Source organism: Nylanderia fulva, unplaced genomic scaffold, assembly GCF_048542155.1.
Source record: "Nylanderia fulva isolate GAGA-0341 unplaced genomic scaffold, ASM4854215v1 Scaffold15, whole genome shotgun sequence".
In the NCBI taxonomy this organism is placed as follows: domain Eukaryota; kingdom Metazoa; phylum Arthropoda; class Insecta; order Hymenoptera; family Formicidae; genus Nylanderia; species Nylanderia fulva.
Genome location: NW_028189730.1, coordinates 3,109,591 through 3,135,379, shown reverse-complemented (window position 1 = coordinate 3,135,379; position 25,789 = coordinate 3,109,591). Strand labels below are relative to the sequence as shown.

Sequence of the window (25,789 nt, the reverse complement as noted above, 5' to 3'; positions counted from 1 at the left end):
GGTATCCCTGTCTTCTTCCACCTTGCTTCGCCGCTGCTATTTCCGTCCTTGTTGACTTCCCTGATGATGATGCTCCCTTTCCTACGTCGAGCTCGAAGAAACGTTCTCCCTCTCTCTCTCTTTCTTTTTCTCCTCGTATCTTCCTCTCTCCACGGTTTTCATTCCTCGTCACGCTTCACGCGGCGCAGCGGCATCTTGTATACGTTTGCGCGTGTAGAATATCTACCCTCTCTAGTAGCGTCCCCCACTTTCTCTATCTCTCTTTCTCTGTCGCTCTATCCGCTCTTTTTCCGTATCCCCGTATTTATATCCTCGTCCTCGTCGAACCCTATAGCGCACACCACCTGCACCCCTTCCGCTCTTCTCTTTTTTCTCGCTCCGCGACGTAGCCCCTTTCTTCGTTCTACCCTCTTTCTCTCTCGGATTCCATATCAGGGGTGGCCATAACGCGAATCTCCGTTCCACCCTTCGTGCGACGTCGTCGAATCATTTGATTTCTCACTTGTGATCAGGAGTGCGCAAATATCCCTAATAGCACAACATATCCGAAAAATATTCAGAGGACATCTTCGGAATGTTCTCTGAACGTCTTCAGGATATGCGTGCTGTTAGAGATTTCTTTTGCTGTGAAGGACTCTGTCCACCTCGATGATTTTTATAAAAATCATTCTTTTTCCAAGTTAATTAACTAAACATCTTCAAAGAATTTTAATCCCAATTTATACTCTTCTTTAACTTATCCGAAAGTAGGTTCAGTTCTGCAATCTTCTTTTTAAAGAAGGAAAAAATAAAACAATTTCTTAAGTTTACATTCCTACCCTAATAACACACAATATCCAAAAGACATTCTGAGAATATTCGTAGGATTTTCAGAGGATATTCCTAGGATTTTCAGAGGATATCCATAGGATATTCGAGGATATCTTTAGGATATTCAGAGGATATTCCTAGGATTTTCAGAGGATATCCATAGGATATTCGAGGATAACTTTAGAATATTCAGAGGATATTCCTAGGATTTTCAGAGGATATCCATAGGATATTCGAGGATATCTTTAGGATATTCAGAGGATATCCATAGGATATTCGAGGATATTTTTAGGATATTCAGAGGATATTCCTAGGATTTTCAGAGGATATCCATAGGATATTTAGAGGATATCCATATAATATTCGAGGATATCTTTAGGATATCCAGAGGATATCCAGAGGACATTCGAACGTCCTCAGGATGTTTTCTCAGAGTGTCTTCGGGATATGTGTGCTGTTAGGGTATAAATACGAAGACGGGGGATGGATATTTAAATGTTCTTACCCCTCCGATGTTATAGTATCGCAAATATAATTCAGTTGATTGCCACTGTTCAACGCTGAATCTACTTCCAGCGCCTCCCCGATCGCTATCTTCGTCGCTCTCAGAAGCTTTCCAACCCCTCTCCGAGGCTATCCACGCCTTTGCCCATCCTCCCCATGTTCTCCATCCCTTACACAACTCGCGCTCTCTCTCTCTCTTTCCCTCTCATCCCTATCCGCGCCTGTGAACTAGAGTAAGCTTGTATAAAGGATGATTCAACGTACCGCGTATTTGGGGTGGTCAAACTTGTCAAAAATTATAGTACCGACATTTTGTATTCGATAAAAAATTAATCGAGCACAAAATACGTCACATATATTATATGAGATATTAGGAGAAATGGTATATATGTATATAAGGGTGAAAAATGGGGGTTGAAATTTTCTCGCACCCTCTCGCTGAGCGAATATCCCCGTTCGCGAAGTCTCTATGTACGGTCTTGCCTCGGACTCGATCTTCGTCGAGCTAAAACGTCCACCCTCTTCCCGTCCTCGTCGCGTCGCGCATCCCCTCGTCGGCGCATGCGCACCAGCCCTATGCGTAACCGACACCCTGAAGAGGCTCTCGCCCGCTTCGACACCTCAGCCGGCTCGATCAGTTCTACAGTTCTGCACCGAGGATGCAGCTCGTGTTTACACGGAGAGAATTTTCTCTTAGAATTCACCCTGAAAATTATGGGACAATATATGGTATTGGGAGAATTTTACAAGAGCTTCTCTGATTATTTAAAGTTTATTTAATTCGAATAAATATTTATTATATTTTAGTACTGCCTCTAATCAATTATTTAATTGAAACTAATAATATTGATTTTTGATGTGAAAAATATTTATTTGTTCCAAATAAATAATTTTTGTTATAGGCAGTATAGAAAATAAATATTTATTAATTTAATAATTTGTTTTCAGTGTGTATAATAAAAAATATTAATTTTTTTAAGGTAAATATTTTTAATCAGAGAAATTCTTATAAAATTCTTTCAATACCATATATTGTCCCATAATTACAATAATTTTTAAGGTAAATTCCGAGAGAAAATTTCCTCTGTTTAATTATGATGATTCTTACGACTATTGTACTCTGATAAGCGATGATTGACCACGTGATCATTAATCAAGTATTTCGGGAATAGTCATCGATCATTATCGTATCGTTTGTAAGCTATTTTTTTTTCTTTTTTTATCAAGATGAAAGTATATTGTCTTTACCACTTTATTCTTGATTTGATATCTTTTGTAATAATTTTTTTTTTAGTTTAGAGACTATTTTTATTTTCTGAGAAATTTATTAAATTAATATGAAATAATCTTACATGATAGAAAATTGGGGGTGCGATTATGAAACCGCAATTAATGATTAATATAACTGTATCATAATAATTTACATATATATATATATATCGTCTTTTTAATTCGAATTTTTTAATTTTTAAATATTCTTTATCGCAAGAAGTTTATCGCGTAATATAAACATGAGGTATACAGGCGAGAAAGAGAAGGATCTCTCTGCGGTTCGGCTACTTTTGCGGGGACGCGACATGCGTTTAATCCTGCAGTGCAATTTTCTCTGGGAAAGGGGAAGATATAGAACGTTTGGAGCGAAAAATTTTACCGCTGTCATGGAAAAGAACGGAGCTCGCGAGAATACATACAAGATGCGAGCTTTAAACGGCTGCAACATCGCTCTTGTGCTCCACTTGTTTCCTCGGTTTTTACTATTATTCGCTATATATATATATATATATATATATATATGGTAATTAAAATCGGAAAATTTCAAGCGCTTTGTAAGCATGAAATTTTAATAATTTTTTAAAAACGTCAAAAAACATGATATTAAATTGTTGTTGTCGGTTTTATAATAACAATTATTTTTTAGACGACTTTTGATAATAATGTAAAGAGAGAACAAAGTATGAAGATTTTTACATAAATATAAATTTATATATAGAATTATTAATATAAACGCAATTATGAAATTAAATAAAAGAACATTGCAAAAAAAAACAAATAAAATAAACTAATCTATATTATATTAATATAATGACGCGCGTATAAAAGAACATTTTATGATGTAAAAAAGTTTATTAAAGAGCATTAATCTAAAAATAATGCGTACATGAAATGATTATACGTGTAATAAAGCATTAGCAAAGTACTTATATTTGTTTATAATAAACTGGAATATTCACTGTACTTTGTCATAATTTCTTAAGCATTTAAGCGCTACGAAGCTTAATCTAAATTAAACAATTATCATGATATTGAAAACTTTAACTAATTATTTATATTCTAAAATTATTTACGAACACAAATATATAAATTCTATATATAATGATGCTTAATTAAAATTAAGTATAATGAAAGGCGATTTTCAAAGTACATCTTAATAAGATTAAAACGATAGAATTATAACATTGGTTCTTATTTAGCATATTTTCAATTAAATACTGTTAGGTTCTTTTAATAAAACATATATCTTTAAAAAAATATGTTATGTAGATATCCAATTGCGGTTTCAACCAATAAAAATATTTTCTTGGCTTGTCACCAATATTTTTAAATTTAATTTAAATTAAAATAATAAATTTGAATTTTATTTTTTAATTTTATATAGAATGTTCTCAAAAACAGTATTTAAATTGAACAGTCAAAAATCGAAGAATCGATATTTTGCAAGAAAATGCTTTCATTATTACATTAATAAAAAAGAATCATCATTATTCTTTAGCCTTTCTCTTTTAAAACAATTAAAAACTAATGATGTATATGAAGGCAGCATATTCTGTTTTAAATTATCGAAAAAAAATTCTCGAAACAACTCATATTTTTTTGTATGTTACTTATGATTAATTCTCCATCAGGAATTTGAATCTTTTAAGGTACAAGCAATTTTTTATTTTTTCCAAATTGTTTAAATTTCGCTTTGGATAAACTATTAATTAAGTTTAATATTTGTCTTTAAAATCTATTGTGGATATATATAGAGATATTAACATCCCAGGTAGCAGACTGACATCAAATGTCAAAATGACGTCATTTTGACGTTTAATGACGTTAGTCTGCTACATGGGATAATAAATAATTTTTTTAATTTTTCAAAAGTCTAGAACAAAAATAATGATAATAATAATAATAATAATAATAATAATAATAAAATAATAAAGAATGAACTTAAAAGATCCAGTTTGCTGATTAGTAAAAAGAAATGACTGCTGACGGAGGGTTAATTAATTTTAATAGTCATCATCTTCATTATCTTCATCATCATTGTCCTGTTCATCATCATCCTTGCATTGGCACTGTGCGCACTCGACTCGCACGTTCTTCAAGTGTAATGTCAACTGTCCCGGAAGCAGCTCGAACGCTTCCGCCCTCAACTTCAGCATGGGATTTTTGTCAACGTAAACGTTCCTCAAAGAGTTGATGTTCCTCAACGACATGTCGTCCAGGTCGGTGAAGTTATTTCGCTCGAGATTCAATTCCAGGATGGATATACTGCGTCTGCCACGCGTATATCCATTGTGCCGGAAGTTGCTTGAGTCGGTTTCCGGAAAGGTCCAGATGCGTCAGTCTTTCAAGGTGGAAGGCCCGAGGTTCGATCGTCGTTAAGGTGTTGTCCGACAGATATAGAAATTCGAGTCTCTTCAGGCGGCAAAAGGTGTCGAGAAAGATGGCGCTGATGCGATTTCCGGTCAGATTCAGGCTCTTCAGGTGCTGCATCGGACAGACATCCGGTACCGCGGCGAGGAAGTTGTGAGCCAGGGAGAGTTCGTTTATGAAGAGGGTCTTGTTGAAAGTGCCCTTGGCTAGATCGGCGATCCTGTTGCCGGACAGGTCCAGCTTCAGCAGGTACCTCATATCGTAGAAGGCGTCGAGGGTCACCTCCGCGATCTGGTTCCTCGATAGAGACAGATTTTGCATTCTGTCGGCGCCTTTCAGAGATATGGACTCTTCTCCACAATCCTCGAAGCACACTTGGATGATTTTGTTGTCGTCCATAGAAAGATCCTGCAGATACCTGCAATTATTTGTTCGAATTACGAAGAAGAAATAATAAGCAATAATAATAATTAATAGAAGCAGGAAAAATAATAATAGATAATAATCACAGTTGTGCCAACAAAAGTAAGAAAACAGTAGAAATAGCAATAATAATGATTAATTTATTAATATTATTATTAGTTATATCATCATCATTATCATCGTCATCAACATCATCATCATCATCAACATTATTATTCCTGATGGAGGTTAATCATGAGTAATATACAAAAAATACGAATAAATTCAAACCTTTTTCTTTTATTTTAATAATTTAATTTTATATTATTACTTTTTAATTGTTTTATAAGAGAAAGGCTAAAGAAGAATGATTTTTTTTGCTACTGTAATAATAAAAGCATTTTCTTGCATAATATCGATTTTTCGATTTTTTACTGTTCACTTTATATACTGTTTTTGAGAATATATTCTACACAAAATTAGAAAATTAAAATTTGTGATTTTGATTCAAATTAAATTGAAAAATATTGGCAAGAAATCAAGAAAATTAAATATTTTTGTTAAAAACACAACTCGATATCTAATATCACAATATCTTTGTTTAGAGATATATGTTTTATTAAAAGAAACTTTAATTTTTCGAACAGATGCTCTTTTAGAAATGGGAAAAAAAATATAATAAAATGTTAATACCTGAGTTTCTCCCGCTCGACCCGATCGATTAGATTTTTATTCAGATTAAGATGGGTCAACGTCGCCGGAATATTGTCGAAGACAGCACTGGTGGAACTGATGCTGTTGTTGCACAGATGCAAATGATTGAGGGTGGGCGTTGCTATATAAAAAGGCATCTTAAAATTCTGCAGTCGATTGTTACACAAATGCAGATGCTTCAGATTTGTGAAGGTCTCATGTTCTATCACAAATTCTGGATTGGAACTATCATCGTAACTGCCGTCGTTATCGTTGATGATTAGCGTCTGCAACTTGTCGTTTCCGTGCAACACCAGCAACTTCTGTATCGGAATCCTGTTTTTGGATAAGTTCAAGTGCCGTAGATTCCGCATGCTGCGAAAGGCGAATGGCGAAATGTCGCTTATGTTATTGCTGTCAAGACTCAGGCTGATGATGCTGTCACTGGTGATAAAATCCCGACCGATTCTTTGAAGGCCGACGTTAGTAAATCTGAATGACAGGTCGGTCGAATAGAAAGTTGCTGGTGGCGGTTGTGAATGTATATATATGAAGTCTTGTTCCTCTGAAGATTGTTGATTATTTGGTTGATGATTTTTGATAGGATAATGCGTCGGTGGTGACGTTGTATTTTGGTGAGATGGCGGATACACGGTAAATCCTGACCTATTCGGTGTATATGAGTTTTCTTCATTCTTGTGACGATCTTTGAAAAAATCAAGGTCCGTTTTTGCTAACGATAAGTATACATCAAAGACGAAGAAAAGGATGATTTTTGGGCCTAACGCCATCTGAAAAAATTAAGAACGAACGTATCAGATTATATAATGTGTAAATTAAGATATTTGAAATATAAAATATATTAAATATAAAATTAAATATATATATAATTTAAAATAATAAACAAAATTAAGATTTATAAAATAAAGGAAAATTAAAGTAAATTAAAGACATATACTTTAATCACTTGCATACGATAATAATAAATACAAATATAAATTTTGTAATGACATAATGTAAGACACAGAAAGCAAAAAATATCTTTTTTTGAATTTTAATATAGTTACAAATAAAATAAGTAAATTGTGATATTTAATTGCGAAATATAATTTTTTTATTCTCAAAGATTATTAAATATTTATAAATTATTTTACTGTAGCCACATTCGAGCATAAAGGAATATTTAAATATTACAAGATTATTTTTTTACAAATATAAAAATATATGACTAATTAATTTCATCGTATTAAATGAGAATGAATCTCTTCCTCTATTAAATAATTAAGAATTGTGAAAGCAAACTTATGTTGTACGAAAAAAAATTATAAAAAGCTTGCTTAAAAAATACAAAGTTTAATTTAAAATATAATGTAATATTCTTGTCTAATAATAGAGAATAAAATAAAGCAAGTATAAAAATTTATAACACTTACGATTTACTATTTATTTTTTTCTTAAAGTCGAAGGTTTCTTCTGATCAATTCACTCGAGCAGTCCAACACCTTTTGTCGCGAGCAAGCGAATTTATCTTCTTATATACTGACGCTGATCTTTATGGGGTCTCATCTTCGCGCGCATATAACAGTATATGTTTATGTAACGTATCTCACACCAGTTGAAGTATGCATTTGCATCGCATTGTGAGAGAATTTAATTAATTTAAAAAAATTTTTAATTTATTTTTAAAAAAATGTAATGCATTTGGATCAAATGTTAATACATTTGATTATATAATGTAACCCAGATATATTTGCACACTCTTTAGAGTTTAATTTAAAATTAAGTATATTCTAAAAGTAAAAATAATAATTTTTTTTCTGAGGCTGCAAATATTTAATGTGCAATATATTCTAATTGTATTAAATTAATTTTAAAAAAGTATATGCATATCACTTGTAGAGGTATAAAATTAAGTATTTAAATTTTATTATATATAAATTGAAATAAGATATTATTTTACATTACATTACTTATTAATTTTATTTATTAATTTATATTAAAAACATGATTTACTTGATACATTAATTACTAGCGAGATTACATAAATATAATTTTACCTTACTTTTAATACAGTACATTAAATAAAATAACATATTTTGTAATTCTTCTTTATGTTTCTTTTTTATATAATGTATAATAAAAATATATAAATTTATTTCAAGAGATATTTATGCAACAAAGAAAATTACATTTATAATTAATTATTATATAATTATATATAATTAAAAATATTATATGTATATATACATATATAAAATATATATAGAAAAAAAATATATATATACACATATGTAAAAAAACGTAAGAAATGATGAAAATTACATATGATGCTTAATTTATTTAATACTTTTATATCAGATCAGAGCAATCATCGTACTCTTCTGAACATATATATATATACAGTTAAAGCCTATCTCATGCCAGGGGACTTCACCGGACTTCTCATGAACGTAATACATTCTTACGGCTAGTCTTACGCAGTTATCGCAGTATAAACCGTCGACAACTAATGATATAAATAATCTGCAGCATCTAGTGAGAAGCTTGGCGAGATGCGTTCTGAGAAGACTCGATAAGTAGCCTTCAGCATCGCGAATCTCGCGCGATATATAACGAGACCCGAAGCTTGGAATATTCGTAAAAATATTTGAAAATGTTACAGCAATCATTTATTTACATATATCTCGAATTCATAAAGCAATTTTAAAAATTATCTCAAAAAAAAATTATTATTTAGGTGATCAATATTTTTTTAGTTAGATTCACTTGATTAAATAATTATATAAAAAATGAAAAAAAATTTTTTTTTTTTTTTAAATATTTTTATATCGATTAAAGTGAAAAATGATTTATATGTGATGAATAAAATTATTACGCAAATATCCGTTTTCTTGATAGTTAAAATAACGTCTGAAAATAAAAATTCTTTTTTTTTTAACATTCATCAGCAGCATATTCAGCAGATAGCAGAAATATGACGCGATATATCAACTAGCGACAGAGGTTTCGAATATCTTTTTCCTGGTGCACTAAGATATATAAAAAATTAAATTACATAATTATATAACATATAAAAAAGTAAAATTATTATTTATATTATTATATATATTGATATAAAATTACTGTTCGAATAAAAATAAATCGATCACATACATACAAAAAATACAATTTTTATTTTTAATTACAAGAATGACATACAAATATTATAAGTTTGCGATGTACTTACAAAGATAATCAGAGTCGCAATTAAGAATACTTATACGGCGTACCCCATATAGCACAAAATATTATGAATGTTTTCAAAAAATATTTCTATAAAATATTGCATAAAAACATTTTAAAACTGTTTTAGGAATATTTTAAAATGATTTAAAAATTTTTTTGTGATAACATTTTTTAGAATATTTTAAAAAACTTTTAAAAATATTTTTAAAAATGTTTTTTATCGCTGAGATAATATTTTCTTAAGTATTTGATACATATTTTTGAAATATTAGTTTAAATCTATATTCAAAAATATTTTTTAAACATGAAAAAGCGGACATAGAAACATTTTAAAAATATTTTCGAGAATTATTTTATCTTTTAAGAAATACTTTTCAAAGATTTTTAAAATATTTTGTGCTGCGTGGGACAATATATATGCAAATTATTTTCACTAATCTAGAACGCATTAATATATTCTTAAATATTCTTAAGTTCTCCTGCGCAGAAATATACATATATATAAATGAGAGAGATTATACATATATATGCAATATTAGATATTAATACTGAAAATATATTTATATTATTTATCGTTTTTATTAATTTCATGCCATGTAAACGGTAATTGATTCCGGCAAATGTAATAATTCAAGGGAACTTATTTTTGTAAATGTGTTATTTACCACAGATAAATGTTTCAACGAGGCTATCGAATTTATAGCCACATCTACAACATTTACAAATAGATTCGAATTTACATTCAAATATTGTAAATTAATTAATCGCGTTGCCCAATTGTGAGGCAAAGTTTTCAATTGATTATTCGAAAGGTCTAAATATTCTAAATTGTTCAAATCTGAAAAGCCTTGTCCAATATCTTGTATCTTGTTGCCTCTCAACGACAATTTTTTTAATGACGTGAAATACATGAAAATATCGGAACGAATGTATCTAATCAAGTTAAAACTCAATGATAACTCACTGAGTTGCTGCAAGTCGTTTAATAAAGGAATATCCGTTAGTTTATTATAATCCAAAAGAAGAATTTTCAGCACTGGAAATACTTTGAAACTAATAGTAGATACAGTTGTAAAATCATTATTAGACAAATCCAATTGTTCTAAATAGGGTATGTTAAATATTCCGTGGCCTTGAACTAAATTCGTGCAGTTTGACAGCGATAGAATTTTCAATTTTTCCGAAGCGACATTGATTACTCTTAAATATCTGTTTCCGTCCAAATACAAGGCGGACACTTCCGCCATGTTTAACATCGTCAAATTGTGCAGGTGATTGTTTTCCATGTGGATGACCCGCAAAGATTTTGGTATTTTTTCGAAAAACGTTGGTTCTATTTCTTGAGCCTTTATGTTATTTAAATCAAGCTGCACCAATTTTGGGAAAGATGTCTTAAAATCGTTCAGTAAAGCGGATATTTCGTTCCCGCTTAAATCCAAATACTGCAGATTTGGTAAACTCATGCCGGTGCTGTCAAAAATTATGTATTTATAAATTTCATTGGTTTCTGCTTCGAGATCTTTTGCTTCCGATGAGGTGTAATAATATAGATTTTGCGACGTTTTTTGGTAACTTAAATCCAATGTTTTTAGATTCGGGTGTCGAATGTAATTTCTATTATAGATGTCAAACTTATTTCTGGATAAGTTTAAACACGATAAATTCGGAACTTGATCCAAAATGGTGTGAATATTTTTTAGATCATTGTTTCGAAGTGATATATGTTGAATATTATTGCTTGTAATAATGTCATTTTTTAAAAGCTGTAAATTCATATTGTCCAAATTTAGACGTTCAATATTTCCGCATTTTTTCTTTTCGTTTTTTAGAAAATTAAAATTATAGTTTCTGTCATGTTGACTGAAATCAATTGACACTGTTCTGATAGTATTCTTATAATATATTTCTTGTTGATAACTTTGTACAACAAATGTCATCAATAATAGAAGTAATATTACAAACTTCATCTGCAAAAAAAATAAATAGATAATTTGATATTATATAACATATAATTATTAAATATATATCATAATGTGGAAAAAAATTAATAAGAATTAAAGAACAAATAAAATTAACATAAAAAAATATATAATATATAAAATGTACAATATATAATAATATATAATAATAATATTATATATATATATATATATATATATATATATATATAATTTGCTAGTCAAATCAATTTTTTTCACACGTTTAACATTTGAACCAGCATTTGCTAAAATCCCTTTTCACTGTTTGAAAGTTAAACTGCATTTAAAATTACCACAAAAATATGATGTAGCCTTAGATAAATAATTACAACAATCAAAAAATTTCTATAGTAACTGATCAAGAATTTTCACATTTTAAATTTGTTCACTCCTTATGAATAAAAAAAATTTTATTATAAACATTTTCTATAAAAAAAGAAAATGTTAAAATAATGCTACAATTAGCATCAATAATTCTGAGTAATTATAATTATGATAAAAATTATTGTAATAATAAAAAGTATAGCGAAAATTGTTACGTTACAGAAAAATCTTAAATATATTGATTTAATATTTTCTCGATTTAATTATAGTATAATAATAAAAACCATAAAATAATCAGCATAATGGAGAAAGTAAATAGAAATATTATATTCTTATATATTCTCTTATAATGTTGAAACATGTAAAATACATATAAAATATATTGCATAAATTTTTACAAGAAAAATAATGGAAATGTAACTTACCTTGGATTTAAATTTTTCCAAAAACTCGCTCAATTTTCAATTTTCAATTTGGATTTGTTTAGAAAATACTATTGTTTCAAATCTACTTGAGTTGTCTTTTCACTAAAGACTGTTCTACGGAATTGCAGCTTGTATTTATACTGTTCCATGGTATTAGAAATCAGCATTGCTTATCTCATATTTCTAGAACATCCGGTTGTGTGGCAATATCAATGTTAAAGCCGATATATAAATAACAAATTTATATAAATAACAAGTGAACTAATAATCAAAGATGAGCAAAAAGAAATAGATATATGTACATATATTTAAAACAAAGAGAAATGAAAATATTTACACGAGATATTTATCCTACTGGATCATGAATAATTAACACAAATTAATAATTGAATTATTATATTAAAGTATATTAATTTTTAAAAAATTATAATTAATTAAAATTTTATTTAAACTATTTAATATTTCAAATATTGCTTTTTCCTTTCTGAAAATTATTTTTTTTTATATTGTATGAAAACCACGAAATTTTTGTGCTGTTTTCATGAATTTGTATTAATTCTATTTTCATTTTACATCTTTTATTCCATCTTTCATCCATCTTTCATTAAATTAAGTTATTAATTGTTTTCATGCATTAATGAACAACAATTATTATGTAATAATTAATACAAATATTCGCGCGTTAGTTTCCCATACAGCATAAAATATTATGAATATTTTCAAAAAATATTTTTAAGCATTTTTATAAAAATATTGCATAAAAACATTTTAAAATAGTTGTAGGAATATTTTAAAATTTGAAAATTTTTTGTGATAACATTTTTTATAATATTTTTAAAAACTTTTAAAAATATTTTTAAAAATGTTCTTCTTTTTATCGCTCAGATAATATTTTCTTAAATCTTTAATACATATTTTTGAAATATCAACTTAAATCTATACATTTATTATTTCTGAGAATATTTTTTAAACATGAAAAATCGGACATAGAAACATTTTAAAATTATTTTCGAGAATTATTTTATCTTTGAAGAAATATTTTTAAAAGATTTTAAAAATATTTTGTGCTGTATGGGTTATCAGCTAATTTCCTTATTACGAAATTTAAATTGAGCATTTAAATTAAGATAATAAAAAAATAAGTAATATTTGAAATAATGAAAAAGATACTTTAACGTTTCGTGAAATTCAAGTAATCAATTGAATTAACCAAGTTCTCGTCGGGAGGAAAAAGCTAATTAGGAAGTTTGAAAACGCGGTTTACGATGTTCTCGTCACGTTCGTCGAGATTGAGACGAGTAATCAGAGGATTGTTGAGACGAGTCCCTGAAGCCGATGATCGCTTCGTGCCGGAGAAAAGAGATGAAGCTGCGTCGTCTCTCGTGAACCAAATATCCGACTTATCGATCTGTAACGTAATCCTATATTATTAAATTCGAATTTCATTTTAAATATATATGTGAAATTTATTATCGAACATCTTTGAAATATATATATTAAATATATTTAAAATATATATATTGATAAATTTATATTAAAATTCTCGGGGAAGAGAGAAGTGGTAACATCCAAGCTTTGTGAGTTTACATGCGTTCTTAACGATTTTCGTTATTGTTGCTGGAAGCTTGTGGTTTCCGTCATTGAATTTTATTCGTATCGATGCTTTATGTGCTTCCAAAGTCTCTGTAACAAATAAACAAAAATTGATTTCGCATCGATTCTTTAACGCTAATAATTTATAAATATATAAGAAAATAATTTTACAAATTAATAAATAAATTTAATTAATGAATTAAATAAATTTAATAATTAATTTATTTAATTAATTAATTAAATATAAATTTAAAAAATAAATAAATAAAATAAATTTATTAATTTTAATAAATATTTCTGTACTTTCTCTAACACAACATATGTCTACGTACTCCTCTGTTCACGGTTTCGAATATGTATTCACAAGCTTCATCGTAGGCTCTTTCGAAGAACACCGCACTAATTACAATACCAAGCGTGAATGTAGAGCTCCGCTTACATATGTAACGATAAAATAAACAAGCCGCCCTATCGAGCATTCCGGCGATCAGAAAAATGATCGAGGATAATTGCAGAGAGTAAAGAGACGTAAAATGAAATATATAAGTTGTCAAATCACATTCATTTGTTTCTTCAGTGAGATGACATATATGTAATTGTAATTACATGGTGATCAGAAAAATAATTAATCGGGAATTATCATAGAGAAATATATTTCAGTTGTCGAATATTATTAAATAAATACTTATTTGATATAATAAATATTATAATGAAATTATCAAATATAAACTATATAATTATACATTATTTAATAATTATATTTAATATTTAATTATTTATATTTAATAATTTTATTATATAATTTTATTATATAATCACATTATATTTATTAAATCTCTTCAAAGAAATGGCATATTACGTCATTACGTATCGAATATAATCTGCAATCTCAACATTTTTTAACGTGATATCTTTCAAGATTGGTAATAAATCCTTCTTTTTAGAATTTTTTTAATTTAAAGTCTATATAGAGAAGTCTACGATGTGCGAGAAATTTCAATGTGATAATTTACGAAATTCTATACACTTTAAATAAATTTAAAAAACTTGCCACTTTTCAAAAAATGATAAATATATTAAAAAATACTATAATTATTTTATTATTATTTCATATTTATATTATAATTTGTTATTCAGTTTTACTTAATTTCAATTTAAAGTTTCTTCTCTTTCCCTCTCTTTTTCTATTTATAAAATAGATTTTTTCAATTTTTCTGATTCCATTTTTATGAAATTATTGTTATCAATGGCTTAATTATAACTTATCATCCTAAAACTTATCTATTCTCGTTATACACTTCATTTCCGCTTTGCTATTTAGGAGGAAAAGATAGCAAATAATGAAACAAGTTATCCCCCATTTTTAATGCACTACGCGATTTCCGAATATGATATGTCTTTTATCTAATAATGTATATACAAAACATTTATTATTCTTTTTCATTCTAATTTTAAAAAATTTTGTTCATTTATCAATATTAGTATAATGCTATAATTATATATCTTGTAAATTGCGATACAAACGCAATAATTTTATTTGAAAAAAAATAAAATCTTCTCATACAAAATGTTTCCCGAAAAAATGTTCAAAAATAACTTTTCAATTGAGAAATACTTCTCTTTTCTTTTTATCTTTCTTTTTTCCCGCTTCAATTTACAGAGTACATTTCGCGCGTATATTATTAATAAAAAATATAATATATATATTATTAATAAAAAAACTTCTCATATTCATATTTGACCAAATCTACACTTCTAAATCCTACGAAAGTATGTTAAATAAATTGCATCGATAACGATAAAGAATTAGGGTAAATAGAAAACCAATCTCGATTGTATTTAATAATCGCAAATGTCTCTATTCTTAACAACGACGCCATACAAAAATGTATTCAACAAATATATACATCTATATGTATATATACAGTTGGAATCTGCAAAAAACATGCACCTTTTAACCGGGAAAATATGCAGAGCATCTCGCAATGTCTCAATTTGAAACTTGATCATTTATACAACACACGTCTCACATATTCTATCATATTTTATTATCGATGAAGAGTTTTCGAGATAGTGATCGGTTCCTGGAGCACTTTGCGCGATATCCTAATTTGTCCGGACACCGGGTCTCGTCCAAAGTACTTGACTTGTATCTCTTGGCCAACTTCGAGTGCCAGAACACTGGGATGATGGATCTTGCGTTGGTCCAATTGGGAATTGGGCAACAATACTGGCACCATGTTGTTGTACAGCGTCACCATGACTCCAATTTCCCGTATCTCTACTATTTTCGCAGTATAAATGGAACCGAATTCCAAGGTCGGCTCGCGATCCTTCTGCAGAATATTTTCTATCATTTCCTTAGCTTCATTCATGGCGTCTTCGTTTGGCGCAAATATAGAGTACGTGTTTTCGTCGTGCGGAAATATCTGAAAAGCAGTATTGAAAGTATCAGTATATTTCAAAGCTAAATAAAAACGGCGACAAACAATTTAGTTTAGATTTCATAATATTAGGAAAGTTTTGGTGCTTCTTTTCAAGAATTTCATAAAAAATGATCTTACTTGCACTCCGGTTTCCAAGAATATCTTCTTTAAATTCATCCCGCCGATTCCGAGAAACTTTCCTCTTTGATGAATAGGAACCTCCAAGCTGTCGACCACAGGCATTTTGTCCTTTTTATGTTGTTGCGGTGCTCGTATCACCTCGTTCATGATTTTAATGATATCCCATTTAGCGACTGTCGCTTGTTGGATACACTCCATTATGATTTTTAAAGGAACTCCTGGTATCTTTACATCGGCCTGCAACGCGGTGAACCCTCGCTTGGTGCCTGCTATTTTAAAATCCATATCTCCGAAATAATCTTCGATTCCCTAGCAAATAGAAAATTGATTATCAACCGTGTTTGCTGTTATCTAAAATTATATAGATGATCATCTAGATGAAATTTTGACGTCATCTTATCTTTATATAGATAATAAAAATATATATTATCTATATCTGCATATCTTAGATGAAAAAAAGCATTATCTTTACTCAATTATCTAGAATAATTTTCAAATAATTTTGGTTTAGAATCATAGCACATAAAAATATTTAAATAGTAGAACTTAAACGATCCAAATTTATAAATAAAAATATGAATACATATATGTTTTATATCCTTTTTGCAATTTACATTTTTTTATAACTGTGTTTACATAAGCAGTCTTAAAAATTATTATCTAGATGAATCGCCATATAATTTATCTTTTATCTAGATATATTTAAAACAAAATCATCTTCATCTTATCTAAGATGAATTTACATATTTTTATTTCACCTTTATCTAGCTAATTTTTTAAAATCATCTAAGCACAACACTGATTATCAATCAAAATTCATCAAATTACTAATCTGATTTGAAACGTAAATATAAAATGTACATCAATAACTTCCAATCTATTTAACTAAAATGATCCGATGTTCCAAACACTTACCAATATATCCGTCAGTATCTTATATTGGTCGATATCCATGTTGGTTTCATTGGGCTTAGTCACAAGGCCAATGGCCACACCTGCTGCTGACGAAGAGATAGGAACGCCTGCATCGAGCAGTGCTAAACTTCCGCCGCAAACGGTAGCCATTGAAGAAGAACCTGTTTTTACAAGACAATACGGATTAATTTCGGGGAAATTTTCGTTCCTTATTGCGTTATATAAAAGCAAACTTGAATTAGCTTTAATGTCTCCTCACCGTTTGATTCCAAAACCTCGCTAGTCAGTCTTATGGTGAAGGGATAATCCTTTGGAAGAATCGGCCGCAGAGCTTTCTCCGCCAAAGCGCCATGACCCAATTCCCGGCGATTTACCCGACCTACGTATCCCGTTTCATTAGTCGCATAGGGCGGAAATTCGTAATGGAGAAAGAAATTCTTTTCCTTCACGCCACTGCCGAGAAATAAATTCAATTTCAAACATTTGCTTTTCTTCCTCAAGTTAAGGCCTTTTTTATACATTGTAAAAAAAAATTTGTTAACTTGGCTAAACCTTTCAACTAAATTACTATTTTGTTAATTGAACATATATCAGTATTTAAGTTAAATATACGTTTTGTTAGATTTAATGTGTTACATTTAATTTAAATATATTTATATGATGAATTAACAAAATAATATTTAGTTGAAAGGTTTACTCAAGTTAATCAATTTTTTTTAAAGTGTATCTTTAGATTGACTCGATCAATTTTCGTCGGTATTTTTGTCATCGAAAGAACTGGTAGAAAAAAACCACTATATACCTAATTAACATTGACATGGCGTCCATCTTGAGCGCACTTTCCAAAGAATCCAGAGTCACAGTACACATGACCTGGGTCTGTCCCCGTTGTAACACAGCCGAGCCATGAAGAGGGTTAAAAAGGTCTACCTGACAGGATATGTCGCGTATACCTTCCATTAGGCGACCGTCACATCTGCAAATTGTTGAATATTTTAAACATTTGAATGATTTAAGGCTCAAGATAGAGGCAATATTTCATATTTAATCAATATTTTGCACGATATTTTATAATGAAGATTACCTGACATCCGTCTCTAAGATCAGTGTCCTGAAAATGTCTTTGGTAATCTTGGCAAAAATTCTTTCCGCTACTTGAACCTCATAATCTGCATTACCAGATTCCTTCACCGCTTCAAGAACATTATTTCTTAAATCGTTAATCGCATTGTCCCTAGAAATCTTATCATGCGTGTGATCTGAAAATATATCTCGCAATTTAGTCTCTGCAAATTGCTTCACAAAACTACTCAGATCCTCATCGGTTTGCGATTGCTCGTTAGTTTCGAGCTTCCTTTTCGTTTTGCCGTATAACTTCTGCAAGTTCGCTATCGCGTTTACAATATTCTGGCATTCTTTCACGCCGAACTTTATCGCCTTCTTCAGATCCTGCTCCAGTATCTCATTGGCCGAACCCTCTAACATGACAATCGAATTATGCTTGGTTGCGGTGATAATCAGATTTAATATACTATCTTGAATTTGACGTCTCGTGGGGTTGATTATAAAATCATTGTCGATCAATCCGATTCTGATCGCACCCACAGGACCGTTCCAAGGAATATCGGAGACGCTGAGAGCCGCAGAGGCTCCATTAATGGCAATCACGTCAGGATCGTTTATGCCGTCGACGGCCAGCATGTTGCACATAATCTGGGTGTCGAAGTGGAATCCCTCTGGAAACAACGGCCTTATTGAGCGATCGATGACTCTGCTCGTGAGAATCTCGCTCTCGGTGGGCCCAAGTTCTCTCCGTAAAAAATTCGTAGGTATGCGACCGGCTGCCGCTGCCTTCTGTCTGTAGTCCACGACGAGTGGGAGGAACGAGGAGTTGGATGAATGATGCTTGCAAACCGCTGTGACCATAACGGAGGTGTCACCCAATGACACGATTGCGCTGCCGTCTGCGAAACGTGCATATTTGCCTGTAGACAGGCTGAGCTGTTTGCTGGAAATAGAAAAAATTATTAATTCCTTCGAAGATACATATAATATGTGTTTTTCTATTGTATTGTTCTTGGGATAACTTGTAATTAATTTCTTTTCTAATAAGTTATATTACAAGTTATTATTAGAAGCATAATTAATTCTAATATATAACTTTCTTGAATTAGAAGAATTTTAAGAATGCTCTTCAAAATTTTTAAGAAAAAATCAAGTTGATCAAACATTTTATTTTAATGTTAAAATTTTATTTTATTATTAAAAATATAGTAAGAATGGAACGCCTTATATAAGATACGTGTACAAGTAATATAAAGCTTTCTTCAATTAGATCGAAATGTTGACAACTCAAGAATTTTAAGAAATACTCTCCAAAATTTTCAAGAAAAAAATAAGATTGATCAAACATTTTATTTTAATATTAAGATTTTATTTTATTATTAGGAATATAGTAAGAATGGAACGCCTTATATAAAACACTTGTACAAGTAATATAAAGCTTCCTTAAATTAGATCGCAACTCAGGAGAATTTTAAGAAACATTCTTTGACATTTTCAAGAAAAAAAATAAGATTGATCAAACATAGTACTTTATCTTTAAAAATATATATAATACAGTAAGAACACTATAAGATACTTGTACAAGTAAAAATGATGAAAATATATTGGATTTTTCATAATCACATTTCCATGCAAATTTACATTTTGTTTTAAACAGATATGAATTTTATAAATTAAAAATATGAAAAATATATATAATTCTTAAAAAGAAACCACAATAAGATTCAGGTTAGGATAGAAGATGCACATGTGATTATATTCTCACCCATCAGACAACGTGATGACTTCGGTGCCGGCATTCGTGTGACTCGCCCTCCTGGCGTTAATAAACTTAACGTAGGACGTGTTTCCATTTTTGCAGAAATTTTTGCCAGCCAAAAGCACTGGCTTGTGATATCTGAGTAACCTAAAAATTCTCGTTGACACCATCATTTTTGGCGGTACACTGAGGGAATAGCGGACGATCGCTTATTCAAGAACACTCGCAGGATAAGAGACTGTAATTTTGGTTCTAGTCTACACTAAAAAAAAGTGTCGGTAAACTTAGCAGAGACTCGAACTCAAGTGCGCCTAAATCGGGGACGATTCTCCTCTGCTTTCACTAAGTGATGCACATAGTTTGTTCATCATCATGACTTTGCTTCTACGTGTTATTTATAAGAAATTCAAATCTCTTCTTCTCTTTTTAGAAATCTCGCATCTTCTCTTCTTTCGTTCTTTTCTCTTTCTTTCACATTTCTTCCCTCATCTCGATCGCTTCCCGAAAATTTCTGAAGAAGATGATGATGTTGATAATGATGATGATGATGAAGATGATGGTGATGATGATGATGATGATGATGATGATGATGATGATGAAGAAGATGAAGATGTTGATGTTGATGATGATGATGATGTTGACGAAGATGATAATGAGATTCAAACGAGATTACGAAGGGGAAGGGATGAGTCTTCTCTCGGCTCCGAAGAAGGAAAGAATCTCGTGATTTTTCACTCACGCAGGCAAATAGCAGGCAACGGAAACGACTCTTCCTCTCCTTCTACGACGGTAAATGCAGTTTCACTTTCTCATTCCGCACAAGGTGAGATGCACGACGTGAATCTCTTCTCGTTTGTAACAGCGTGTGATACTTGAAGATCCACGTAATAAAACAAGATTCTGCAAACATATTTCATATATATATTAATAATTGCGAATACATAATTTATAATTTTCTGTTCATTAAATAAATTCAAAACTGATCATTCTTATATTCCTAGACAAATCATCAAGATGTATCTTCTATTAATTATTATAATTTCTTTCATTATAACATAATATTATAATTATTTTCTATGTTTCAGATAATCGAAAAATCTAACGATAAATACCGTCTGTCCATCCATGAAGATATATACAGGATGTTTCTAAAACTATATCAGACATTTTAAGGGAGACTTTTTCTTCCAACTTTAAGGGGCTATCACTCGGAAAGAAAGTATGTTTATAGGACCTTTTCTTTTTATTCTGACCCCTAGAATACGCCCTTAAAATATCCGACACAGTTTTCGAAACACCCTGTATAATTACGAATCGGATGTCCTTGAAATCTCATTAGAACACGTTTAGAAATTTTCAATTAACACGTTTATGAGTCCTTCATAGGCGCGAAATACCTTGGCGATCCGACAAACGTGAATCGGAACAGAGGATTATCGTCGGTGGCGATTATATCATTATATCGACCGCGTTTCTCTCGCGCGAGTAGAGGTGATTCGCTCTCGAAAGTCGTCACCTCGTTCGAGTATATAGTAAACGAGCGAAGGAGAAAGAGAGATACGGAGACTCGCATTGCCCTCGGTTTCTTTCCACGATCAATCTCTGATCGTTAATTACAATCGCGCCCGACTTCTCGCTGACTGACGGACATTCCTCGACCAAGGAAGAAAGTCCCCCCGAATTCGGAGTAATCCCGCGAAAACTTTGTCCGAAGCGAGAGAAAGCTCCTCTTCGTCTTCTCCCTTTTTATTCGATTCGCTCCGTCAATTTTTTGCCGCCGAGAGACACACGTTGCAGGGACTCGCTTCGATCGATTTCCACTTCAGCATCCACGAGAGGGAAATCTCGCCTCATCTCGCCTGATCGATCCGATAGGAGATTCAAAGGAAGCTTCAAAGAGCCCTTGGAGAACCCAATTTCAGAGAATACAAAAAAAAAAAAAATAATTAAATTGCATCTCGAAGAATAGAAAGTCCCATATCTTCTTTTCATCAGCATTATATCTTCTCTTCAGCATCGTCTTCTTCTTCTCTTCCAGGGGACGCGTCTCTTTCTTTAGACCGGATTGGATCTTCCTTTCTGTAAACGATGACGATCGATTTTGGGATCACCTCGTCACGTTCCTCAGCATCTGCTGGACTACATGATCGCTCGCTTTCCCCCCTCTCGCGTCGCTCGACGATCACTTTCTTCGAGATCGCTTCGCGCCGAAGGATCTCCGCTCGCGCTAATCCTACTCGAGGATCGATCGGCGTCGCCGAAGCCAGTCGGGCTATGCGGATCCATAAATCGTAAGCTATCCGGCTCTGGATGTTCTCGATTTCCCTGGCGATGTGCCATCTTCGCGGCGATCTGCTTGTCCTGCTGGTGCTCGTCCTGGCGGAGGCCCAGTGCGTCATGATGAGGATCGTCGGAGAGAATCACTCGAGTGAGTACCTCTCGTTACAAACTTTTTATCGCGTTTTTTTTATCTTCATTTTTTCAGTCCAGATCTCGCTTAATCCTCGATTTTTCGAGTTTACGAGTCGGTATTAGACTTTTAAACACGCACAAGTAGCAACTGACGTCATTGAACGTCAAAATAACGTATCTACGGACATCAGCTGTATAGATTATAAAGATTCGTGAAGATGATAAAAAATACAAGGATGACTTTGGATAATAGAATGCGGATGCCCGGCAGCGTCGCAGAGGCAGCCTCGCTCGATCATCTCGTCGAAGATCCAAGGATTGTTATTGAAGGACGACGTCTCGCCCTCGTCGACGATCACCGCCACCGCCACTACGACGACCACCGGTCGCATCTTCAACGGCAAACCCAGCAGGAAGGGCGCGTGGCCCTGGCAGGTGTCCCTTCAGCTGTTGCATCCGAAACTAGGCTTCATCGGCCACTGGTGCGGGGGTGTCCTGATCGATCCCAAATGGGTGATCACCGCCGCCCACTGCGTTCACAAGTGAGTCCTGCTTCCTCGCGGAAAAGCTTTAGAATCGTGTGGTTGCTTCAATTCGTGTGATTTTTTCCCTAAAATTTAGATAATTCTCTTACTCGAGAGAAGTATTTTTTTTTTTAATCTTCATCAAACTCCTCGATGTTATCCTTAAGTAACTCTCAAGTGGACGCTTATTCCAGTTATTAACCTCATGCTTCGTATACTCAAATGGGTGTTTACTTCAGCGAGCTGTTTAATTTGCCCATCGGCGCGCTATGGACGGCTGTGGTCGGCGAATGGGAACTAGACTCCGGGGGACGCGGATCCGCCCGTTTGCCCGTCGAGAAGGTGATCCTTCACGAGCGGTTCAATAATTACGTGCACGACATAGGTGAGTGCTCGGCATTTCTTCAAATTCAATACCTTCAATAAGCTTCCCTAAAATCCCGAATCTCGTCGTTGTAGCTCTAATGAAGCTCGCCAGGCCGGCACCTCTGTCCAAGTTCGTTCGCACCATCTGTCTTCCTGGTCCCGGTCAGTTCATCGGCAAAGGTCACTGCGTGACCTCCGGCTGGGGCCGATACGGACCCTCGCCCTCGCTCTCCACCGCCCTTCTGGAAGCCAGCGTACCTCTTCTGAATCTCAAAGAGTGTCTCCAAGCCTACGCCACCACGGTGCCCATCAGGAAGGGTCATCTATGCGCCGGTCACACCGATGGTTCCTCCGGAAGCTGCGTGGTGAGCACCTTTTCTGAAAGTTAATTCGCAAATAAGAAGATTCCCCTTATTTCTAAATACTACAATATATAAATATTTAATATTATATTAATATTTAATATTATTAATATTGAATATTATATATATAATATTATATTAATATTAATATTTAATATTAAATATCAATATTATCTAGTGTGTAAATTTATTTAGTTAATCATTATTAATTATATATAAATTGTATTATATATAAAATTTAACTAATAATGAATTTAAAAAATTTATATAATACATATAAATATATATTATTATGTATAATATTGTAATTATGTACAATATATTACTTGTAATTTCTCTGTCTATTCTAATCTTCAGGGTGATTCCGGAGGACCTTTGCAGTGTCGTCGCTCCGATGGCGCCTGGCAACTGGTTGGTGTCACGTCCTTCGGCTCCGGATGTGCCAGACCGGGTTATCCGGATGTATATACCGAGATACAGCATTACTTGAACTGGATTAACAAGACTATCAGTGCGAACAATGACGACGATATATAATACGCGGTGGCAAATACATTTGTAAATATCAAAACACATTGTAAATATGTTAGTGTACAGTTATACATACAATTCTTATTTGTATATAATGCATATAATCCGCGTGTGTTCATGCGTTGTTGTATATTGTACAGTAAGCTGATTTGAAATTTTAACGCTCTGGAGAATATATCAGTTATATATATATATATATATATATATATATATATATATTTATTCTAATTTTACGTTTAACATCTGTTCTATTGTACCGTAGCTTAATTCTTTGCGTTCCAAATATGCCAATCTAATTGACCTTCGAATTTGATGTCCCACTTCACGTCATAAAGGTGAAGTACAAGTATAATTCTACTTTATTTTCGAAGTGGAACATCCAAACTGAGTTTGTACACACATGGAATAGAATTTTGTTTCAAACAAAAAGTACCGATATTTTTCTATTCGGCTCTCATAGTTAAAATATTTTTTCTTTTTATGTAAATACAATACTTTGTTAAGATATATTATAGTGATTTAATTTTTATTTTGGTGCGTCATATTTTATGTTGTACAGTTTTTTTGTTTATTATAATTTTATTATATATATATATATATATATGTATGTATGTTTAATAAAATAATAAATTTTAATTAACGATGTGAGAGAAAAGGGGAAAAAATAAATAAATATTAACTAAAAAATGCATGACGGAGGACAGATGGAAGAAAGAGAGAAATAAGAATAAGGATGAAAACTATTATAATTAAATTCATGTAGGTCATATTCCCCTCCCTCGTCCACATGAATCTGACATTGTAGATAATAAACACAGATAGAAAGCCGAAGATATTGGTACTGATACCGACGTATACACGCTCCTCATACATATAGTTACTCGCAATAATCGTTTTGTTCATATAATATTTTCTGCAAATATGACCAGACAATAATTACGGCCGTTTTGTAAATGATCCGGTTGAGTAAACGTCGGAATCAAAATAAACAGGATGATAGGTCCCGGGGCTTGTAAAGATGTTCCTTTTCCGGGACGTTGGTCGCGGTCAGTTAAAACTTTCACGGTTGTTTATTCAGCCGGAAAAGACGCGAGACGCTTTAAATCCTTGATAAATTACATCGAAGGAGAAGACATTCCTATATATATATATATATTCAAAACACATCACGTTCAAAAATGCAATAAAATTCCTGCGAATTATAAAGATACGTATCTACTTGCTGTGATATCCACTTAATTCTTATAAAAATTCTATTCCGTTATGGATCGGGTCGGTTTTATCGGAAGAAAAGAAATGATGAGTCACAATACGATCATGTTCCATTAGATGGAACGCAATGTTGTTTAATAATAATGCGAAGCGTTTCTGCCATAAATGATGACGCTAGAGATATCGATTCGTACACGAAGGGCGCACGCGACATACTGTGTCATCGGGCGAAGCCTTAATTAGCCTTAATTATTAATTACAGGTACATATATAATTCGTGCAAGCGGCATTTCGCGAATACAATTGCGTACGTAGGTGTTCCGATGCTCACAAAGCAAATATACATCTTCCACAGCGCGCTAAAGTTGGATTCCGAAGACCTCCGCGAGAGAGCGTCATCTCCAATGATTCCCGAAATTAATCCTTTTATATCATGCACCTGTCGTAAAAACGTAACAATATTTTGTAATTATTCATCC

At 31.9% G+C, this 25,789-nt stretch overlaps 4 protein-coding genes across 5 annotated transcripts; 1 reads left to right on the top strand and 3 right to left on the bottom strand.

The window, feature by feature from the left end:
- Positions 1-3,766: 3,766 nt before the first annotated feature.
- LOC114939076 (uncharacterized) lies at positions 3,767-7,571 on the bottom strand. The gene is given in 4 exon segments (XM_029313311.2): positions 3,767-4,850; positions 4,852-5,374; positions 6,052-6,842; positions 7,485-7,571. Coding segments are annotated over 3 exon segments (1,575 nt in total). The 5' UTR covers positions 7,485-7,571; the 3' UTR covers positions 3,767-4,589.
- Positions 7,572-9,201: 1,630 nt separating this feature from the next.
- LOC114939077 (podocan) lies at positions 9,202-12,135 on the bottom strand. Its single transcript, XM_029313312.2, has 2 exons — positions 12,005-12,135; positions 9,202-11,243 (listed from the first exon to the last, which is right to left on the bottom strand). The coding sequence occupies exon 2, from the start codon at positions 11,241-11,243 to the stop codon at positions 9,864-9,866; it is 1,380 nt and encodes a 459-aa protein (XP_029169145.2). The 5' UTR covers positions 12,005-12,135; the 3' UTR covers positions 9,202-9,863.
- A 3,295-nt stretch (positions 12,136-15,430) lies between these two features.
- On the bottom strand, positions 15,431-24,250 carry PNPase (polyribonucleotide nucleotidyltransferase 1). Its single transcript, XM_029313308.2, has 10 exons — positions 23,894-24,250; positions 23,257-23,583; positions 20,643-20,803; positions 19,910-20,414; positions 18,164-19,087; positions 17,882-18,055; positions 17,339-17,532; positions 17,080-17,240; positions 16,162-16,473; positions 15,431-16,026 (listed from the first exon to the last, which is right to left on the bottom strand). Exons 4-10 carry the CDS (start codon positions 20,074-20,076, stop codon positions 15,646-15,648), a joined length of 2,313 nt encoding a protein of 770 aa, XP_029169141.2. The 5' UTR covers positions 20,077-20,414; positions 20,643-20,803; positions 23,257-23,583; positions 23,894-24,250; the 3' UTR covers positions 15,431-15,645.
- Positions 22,003-24,689, top strand: LOC114939079 (chymotrypsinogen A). 2 transcript variants are annotated; one of them, XM_029313313.2, is made up of 5 exons: positions 22,003-22,331; positions 22,569-22,857; positions 23,079-23,224; positions 23,299-23,570; positions 23,925-24,688. In XM_029313313.2, the coding sequence occupies exons 1-5, from the start codon at positions 22,214-22,216 to the stop codon at positions 24,102-24,104; spliced, it is 1,005 nt and encodes a 334-aa protein (XP_029169146.2). In that variant the 5' UTR covers positions 22,003-22,213; the 3' UTR covers positions 24,105-24,688. The 2 variants fall into 2 exon arrangements, with proteins under 2 accessions (XP_029169146.2, XP_085336658.1); XM_085480532.1 differs by having other exon boundaries at positions 22,131-22,331; positions 22,587-22,857; positions 23,925-24,689.
- The last annotated feature ends 1,100 nt before the right edge of the window (positions 24,690-25,789 follow it).

Bases quoted from the DNA above. Each gene is read 5' to 3' on its own strand.
- LOC114939077 (XM_029313312.2), bottom strand. From the start codon at position 11,243: ATGAAGTTTGTAATATTACTTCTATTATTGATGACATTTGTTGTACAA.
- PNPase (XM_029313308.2), bottom strand. From the start codon at position 20,076: ATGATGGTGTCAACGAGAATTTTTAGGTTACTCAGATATCACAAGCCA. The intron at 19,088-19,909 runs GTGAGAATATAA...TTCTATTTCCAG, and splicing joins GTCATCACGTTGTCTGATGG to CAAACAGCTCAGCCTGTCTA. The intron at 16,027-16,161 runs GTAAGATCATTT...ACTGCTTTTCAG, and splicing joins TCTTGGAAACCGGAGTGCAA to ATATTTCCGCACGACGAAAA.
- LOC114939079 (XM_029313313.2), top strand. From the start codon at position 22,214: ATGTTCTCGATTTCCCTGGCGATGTGCCATCTTCGCGGCGATCTGCTT. The intron at 22,858-23,078 runs GTGAGTCCTGCT...TGTTTACTTCAG, and splicing joins GCCGCCCACTGCGTTCACAA to CGAGCTGTTTAATTTGCCCA. The intron at 23,225-23,298 runs GTGAGTGCTCGG...TCGTCGTTGTAG, and splicing joins TAATTACGTGCACGACATAG to CTCTAATGAAGCTCGCCAGG.